This window comes from Gossypium raimondii, chromosome 13 (assembly GCF_025698545.1).
Source record: "Gossypium raimondii isolate GPD5lz chromosome 13, ASM2569854v1, whole genome shotgun sequence".
In the NCBI taxonomy this organism is placed as follows: Eukaryota; Viridiplantae; Streptophyta; class Magnoliopsida; order Malvales; family Malvaceae; genus Gossypium; species Gossypium raimondii.
Window position 1 is genome coordinate 8,439,631 of NC_068577.1, and position 8,014 is coordinate 8,447,644.

The following is an 8,014-nucleotide window of genomic DNA, read 5'->3' on the forward strand; positions in this document are numbered from 1 at the left end:
TGATATAATTAATCCTTTTTTAGTTGTGGTCAAAAGAGATATTTACATTTTTTTGCACCCCAAAAACAATTAATTGTTCAATTTAATCATTTTACACTATCTTTTTCATCTTTGGCCCCTCTTAATTTTTTTAAAAATTTTATCTCAACTCCAAAACATAATTCCTAACTTCATCCCTACTCGGAACAACCTACCTAAAATAACATGACCTAAAAAATTCGACCGACAAATTCAGGTGATCTAAACTCAAAACGACCCATGAATTATCTAAATATTTTAAAATTCAAATTCACTCAAACCAAATTGGAAAAGCATAAGTAGGAAGTGGATGATGAGTGACATTGTAGGGAAATAGTCATAAGTTAAGTTTGTCCCTGTGGGATGTGGGGAACTGGTCTAATTTGTCTTTACTTATGGCATCACGAGGCAGCACACTAGCAATCAAATTTTCATCACATTTACACATCCTGTTTTGTTGAACGATGGGAATGAAAGGTAGCCATCAATCGCTAAACTCTATGAAAGAAGTTATTAAAAAATAGAAGAAGAAAATTTAAATTCCAATTTAACTAAAAATAATAATTCTTGGGTTCGTCTTAATAATGGCATTTCAATGAGTACAAACTCGACAAAAAGAATGGCCGGCTAAGACAGCTTCCTTAACCTATTCTTTACCCTCTTTTATATATACAGCCAGTATGGTTAGTAGACAAGGGGAAGTGAAGACTGAAAGAGGCGAGGAATAATTAGCAATTGCACAAATTTGCTTATGAAAGCTTTGTCAACGCCAATATTCATTATTTTAATTCGATTTTTAAAAAAGTATCGCAACTTAATGTTGTAATTGTGGTATTATAAGATTTTAATAATAACGTTTTCCCATAAAAATATTAAATTCTGATTAAATTTAATATCGACCCTAAATTAAAAATAAATCTCTTTTAATGTTATTTAAGAGATATAGAATTTCTTAGCATACGAGTTAACATATATTTTGGTTGATGGAAGTTTTTGGTATTTTGGCTGCATGTATGTCTCATAAATAATCATTCAATATGGTCCTTCCCTAGCTATATATATAGGGTTCGCAAGTTAATCTTAACGCATTAAAAACACAAAGGGAATTTAGTGTAAATTTCCTTTCTCCCAAGTTGAACACCCCATATCTGAAACCAGATAAAACCCTAGCTCTTCAATTTCCAACACCAGCCATACAAGTGTCAAACAAACTCAGATCGATTTCTTCCATGCATGTTGGTTCATGTTCCACAAAACCCTAATTAATTAACACCCTTTTTTAGCTTCTTTAGTTGGATACTTTTTTTTTTTTTTTCATAAAAAAATAAAACCCATGAAAACTGAGGTAAGAGGAAACGGTGGATCAGTTTCCCTTCAAAACCCTAGTCTTTTCAACACCCCACTGGATCCCATAACCGGAGCACTCAAAGGGTGCCTTGGTAGCCTCGATGGAGCATGCATAGAGAAGCTTCTACTTCACTGCGCCAGTGCCCTCGAGAACAACGACGTGACTTTGGCTCAGCAAGTCATGTGGGTGCTCAACAACGTCGCTTCCACCGTCGGCGACACCAACCAGAGGCTCACCGCTTGGTTCTTAAGAGCCCTCATCTCTAGAGCGTCTAGGGTTTGTCCCACGAGCATGAATTTCAACGGCGGGAGCATGTTCCAGAGGAGGCTAATGACTGTTACCGAGCTAGTCGGGTACGTTGATTTAATCCCTTGGCACCGTTTTGGGTTTTGTGCATCCAACGGTGCCATTTTTAAGGCGGTCGAAGGGTACGGCAAAGTTCACATATTGGATTTTAGCATCACTCATTGTATGCAGTGGCCGACCCTAATCGACGCCTTGGCTAAGAGGCCTGAAGGCCCACCGTCGCTCCGTATCACGGTGCCCTCTTGCAGGCCACAAGTTCCCCCTTTGCTCAACGTGTCGAAAGAGGAAGTGGGTCACCGTTTGGCCAATTTCGCTAAGTTTAGGGACGTGCCTTTTGAATTCCATGTCAAAGATGATGACCCTTGTTTGTCCAATGAAACGTTTGCTACTCAGTTTGAATCACTGTTGACTCAGTTGACTCGTTCCCAGCTAGACCTTAGGGATGATGAGGCTTTGGTGATAAACTGTCAAAATTGGCTACGGTATTTATCTGACGAAACAAAAGGGAATACCACCACCGTGCGAGATGCTTTCCTCGACGTGATTAAAGGCCTTAATCCTCGTATTATAGTTGTGGTCGACGAGGATTGTGATTTAAGCGCATCGAGCCTTAGTTCGAGGATCACAACATGCTTCAATTACCTTTGGATACCCTTTGATGCATTGGAGACTTTCTTGCCCAAAGATAGTCGCCAAAGGCTAGAATACGAATCCGATATCGGTCACAAGATTGAGAACATCGTGGGTTTCGAAGGGTTTCGAAGGACGGAGAGGCTAGAATCCGGTGTGAAATTGTCGCAGAGGATTAACGATGCCGGATTCGTTAGCCTCCCGTTCTGCGAAGACACCATTAACGAAGTTAAGTCCCTGCTTGATGAACATGCTAGTGGATGGGGTATGAAAAGAGAGGAAGATATGTTGGTCCTCACATGGAAAGGTCACAACTCGGTTTTCGCCACGGCATGGACCGAGTTGGAGGATTGAAAACATGTGTGGACTGCATTTGTCTTGAAGCTGCTGCATTATTAAGTAAAGCTTATTTGGGGGCTACAATGTAACCGGGGGGGGAGGGGGGATTGAGTGAGGGATTGTCAGTGGTCCAAGTTGAACCAACAGAGACAAAACAGGGTGCTGTTTCACTTCGAAAGGCTGCAAATGGGGCGTAAGACAAAAAGGAAAAAAAAGAGAGCAGAATTTTGAGGATAAAAATCATGTTTTCATACCATTAATACTATCCCATCTTTATAGTTTAAGGCAATTTTAGATTGCTTTTTGTATTTTGGTTCAGCATGAGATCAAACAGCAAGGAGAGAAAATGTACATATATAAAATTGTCTTTGTCTGAGGCAAAAGAACCGCTCCCCTCTTTGTTTAATATAAGATCACATTTGATGATGCATCACAGTAGCAGGCTAGCAGCACCCAACTACCGCTTTATCTGATAATGAGGCACTATCCTATATGAGTTTTCATCCATAAATAACAATAAGACATCACTTTTTTTAATCTTTATATCATCGTCTATGTATATGCCTATTTTACTTTAAAAAAATATTTAATATATCCTCTATATATTTATATACTATCATCGAGTAAATCAAAAGCTAGTGAAAAATTTATAAATAAATACTAATTATTTTATTAAATATAATAAAATATTAATTAAAATTATTACAGTTTTTGGGTTTCGAGTTTAGAGTTTAATGTTTAGGATTTAGAATTTATATTAGGTTTGGATAATTCGCATTTAGCGTTTAATGCTTTTGTTATACAATACTCATAACTACCAATAATCCCCCTCCAACCTTTAAATATGAAGATAAATGTAGTTCAACGCACTTGAAACCACATCCTTCTGCACTGGTAATAATTGTGAATTGTATTATTATTATTCGTGTACGCAGCATCAAATATTCACCTTTTTACTTATAAAGTTTTTATTTAATGCACTGATTGCATATAACTTTATGCAGTATCAATGAATAAGTATATGACACAATCTTTAAAATGAAATTAGAATACTTTAATTAAAAATATATGATAATATGTTATCATCTAATTTATTAACAATACCTATAATTATATAGAAAAATATTTGACTAAAAATAACAAACTGTTATAAAATAAAAGACAAAATAAAGAAGAAAGAGAATAGAAGAGCAAAGAAAGAACATATTTTATTTATCAATCGTGATATTTACAATGCTTCTCAAAAGTTTTTTTATAGGCATAAGAAGTATAAATGAAGTAAAGATCTACTTCTAATCACTATTAGAATTTAAAGTCTATCAAAACTTATCTTGATCTTGATGGATATCCACTTAATAAGATATTCATAACACCCCCAATTGGATGTCCATTTGTAGATAATGTGTCTAGTTAAAACCTTACTAAGATAAAAAAACCGTGTGGGAAAAAAATTCTTAGTGAAGGAAAAAGAGATACATATCTATAATACGCATAATATGCTGTCTCATTAAAAAGCTTACCAGGAAAATCCAATGGGACAAAACATCGCTTAAGGGAAAAAGAGTACAGTGCGTATTTACTCCCCCTCATGAAAAGATCACATACTTTCTCATGTTCTACGTATTCAATCTTGAATACTAATTTTTCAAATGACTATTTGAATATATTTGCTAAACATTTATATCACCATTCTTTTGGAAATCATGAGTGGGGGAAAATTTTGGGGAAATATATTTTGATCTCTTCAAGAGTTTCGACAATAATCATAACAAAATTTAATCATGATTCTTCTATAAAAATACAAATAGGTATTTTGGATCATTTTATAATCTTCAACTACTATTCACTCAGTCAAATTTACCACATATGTTCAAATTGTTTCAATTCATATAAATGAACAATTTCCCAAGAATTTCAATATCCTTCTATCATCCTAAATCCTTCAAGGATTTTAATATAAACTTTATCAGTATAGTGATTCATAAAAGGTTGTAACAACAACCATTAGATGAAAGTTAAATCTTTTATGAATTGTCAAAATAATATATCTAAAGGTTATTGCATCCACTACAAAAGAATATTATATCTTTTATAATCAATACCAAGACTTTGAAAAACTTCATATTTTATTCCACTTTTCCAAAACTACTTCATTTATACTCTTACTGGCTTTATACCTTTAAATATTTGGACTACTGGTCCAAAAACTCTACGAATTTAATTGTACTTGAGTTGTGTCTTTTTATGTTGATCAAATTATTCCATATCTATATTTCTCAATAGATTTATTCAAGATCCTCCTTTTATTTCATTGCATACAAAATCATTTTCGACCACTTTTATTATTCAGTTCCACATTTTCTCAAATTGACATAACTTATCGAGATCTCTTATTTTCATTATTTAAAATTTAGTTTCAGGTACCTAAATCTCTTCTAGAGTTTTACTTATTAGTTATGTCATGAGTCTCTTCTAGAGCACCCGCCTCCACTATATGACTATCTAGAAGAATTTTCATCTTTGGAATTGATTAATCTATTATTTATTCTCACTGATTGTCCTACTAAGACTTTGATTCAAATTAAAATATTAACTTGATTATTCTCATTAAGTTTGTAAATAAATCTGACAGTTAACTTGTTATGAGTTATCCTTGTTGAACTTGTAGTTCAAATTACTCAATCCCTAACTCATTACAAATTATTTCTTTCTCCCTAATGTCGAAAAACTATCAAATCAAAATTGTAATCACAAATCATGTCATAATTGAATCTCCAATACATTTAAAACATCTAATAATACAAAGAGACTTGTAATTAATATATATATTCCCAACTTTCTTTGAGGATTCACTCATCTTTGTGCATTGTGGTGTAGCAATTGGAACATATACGTAATACAAAAATTCAAAGATGAGAAATATTTAACTCTTGATCAAAAACCAATTGTAATGAGGAGTATTTATAACTTATTGGCTTGATGTGTACAACACGTAAATCAACATAATCTCATGTTGAAATAGGAAGTTTCATTCTCATAAGTAATGGTTTAGACGTTAATCAGAGGTGTTCAATCAATAAGTTCTCTAAACTATTATGCGCATAAATAACAACCTTTTACAAAAAAATTTCAAATTTAATCAATAAAAGACTGAGATATAAACTCATCAGTATTAGCAAGATGGGTTGTCTTAATTGCATGATCTAAAATTAATTATTTAAACAAGCAATCTTGCAAATGGCAGGTTGCAAGTTGATAACACATAAATGATTATTGTGTAAATGCATCTACCAGGAATCATATAATATCAAAATCATCCACATGGTGTATGAATGAGCTCATATTAATTTCAGAAATGTAAGATATTAAATCTCAACTTTAGCTAGTGAGTTTTAAGAGTCAATTTTCATTAAGAACAAGTAACAAATGAGAATTCTTTAAATTAAGGAATCTTCGAATTTTAAATGAATGTCCATATGAATTCTTAATTAATTTTCGCATCATATATGATCTAGGATGGTTTAACTGGTCACACCAAGTAGTAAATGTATTTGTATCAAGAAACTTCGGTTTACTTTAACATGCATTTCAATTGTACTAATAATGTCAATATAAATTGTGACAAATTGATAATCTTACTATTATTCATTTTACTTTGTATCCAGATATAAGTACTATTGTGACATTACTACTAGAAATGTCTAAATCAATATGAAGTCTATAATGTCACTAAGTCAACAAAATAAATATAAATTCCAAACAATTATATGTAATATTCACTTCAAGCAATATGCCAAAATCTTTTTTTTTCGTGTTAAGTCTTGGTGATTTTATCAAGAAGTAATCAAATTAAACTCCAAAGACTAGACTTTGAATCCAATCAAAATCTATTAATAGCAAAATTTGAGAGTGGATCTTATATTTTAGGTGTATAATAGATACATAACCAACGACTTTTCATATATAAGTTTTCTCTTACAAGTTATCATCAATAATATTTTTCCACGTAATTTTAATTGAGAACTTATTCTAAATACTTTAGAGTTATACTCACAGTTTCTTTAAAAAAAAACTTACAACTTCAGGTGCATCCAACCATAACGAGCTTTAGATAGAACTACCATATTCTATCGCTCATAAGTAGAAATTTCTCAGTCAAATATTTTACTTTCAATCCCTTAATGGGGATGATGACAAAAGAATATCATAAAGATAGTCACAATCAATTGACTACATAACAAGAGTAATAAATATAAACCAATAACCTAATCGTCTTTTGATTCATATGAAATATAATCTTTTCTTCATTCACAATCTCAACATAATATCCATTATAATGAATATATTTTAAAACTAATGCCTTAACCATCACAAATTTTGTGCTTTTTAGATATTGATATATTAGCTTTTTCGAGCTTTCAACTAATTTTGTACTATCAAATATTGGAATAATATTTGTTTGTTTCATACCAAATAAGATAAATATTTTCTATTTGTAATGATACAATTCATTACTACATTCTCATATCCTTCCTAAAAAATATTAATGTAAATAAAATATTTGGGCATACGCCACATGTGGCTAATAATCTTTCATATCACATTGATAACATATGTTATCTTTACCTTTTGAAGAGTTATCTTGAGAACTCTCATTGTTATCTTATTTATTACTATGTTCCCACTTTTAGTGGTCTATGATTATATCTTTTATTTTCTTTATGTTTGCATTCACTTCAGGGAATGCAACAAATCTAGTAGGACAGACTTCTAAACACCTCCATTGATTCTTTATTTCATAATCACTATCGCAGAACATACGTGAATTTCAAATCAAAATCTATCTATTCATATTGTCATGATTAGTCTCCAATTATAATAAACATGATATAATAAATAAATCATAGTAAAATATACCTGAGATTCTTTAACATCATTGTTGTCACAATCGCTATTATCACGAGCATTGTTATAAGTAGTAAAAAACTATGTTTTCGTAATAACATTTATAATCTAATAGTAAAAAATCATTTAATAAACAAAATCAAAATTTTCGTACGATGCTTGAAAGTTATCTCGATACACATTGTACCAAATTTCAAAACCACATATATGTTGTAAAATCTTATGATGCTCTAATAAAATATTTATAAATTCAATTTAAAATATATAATACAATAATTTCAAGCATATTAAATAAACAATAACTTAATCATCAAAATTTTAATCATCCAAATATCATAATCTTAGTTTAAAAGAAACCTTAAAGTAATAATATTTTTCATAAAATAATTTTACAAAAAATCAATCAATAAAGGAGAAAAAAACATACCACGTAAGGATTATATAAATTTATTTGCATAATGATTACCC

The 8,014-nt window shown here is 31.3% G+C and overlaps 1 protein-coding gene across 1 annotated transcript; it reads left to right on the top strand.

The window, feature by feature from the left end:
- The first annotated feature begins 1,100 nt into the window (after positions 1-1,100).
- Positions 1,101-3,071, top strand: LOC105784169 (scarecrow-like protein 32). The gene has a single exon (XM_012609966.2). The coding sequence runs from the start codon at positions 1,352-1,354 to the stop codon at positions 2,654-2,656; it is 1,305 nt and encodes a 434-aa protein (XP_012465420.1). The 5' UTR covers positions 1,101-1,351; the 3' UTR covers positions 2,657-3,071.
- Positions 3,072-8,014: the final 4,943 nt, after the last annotated feature.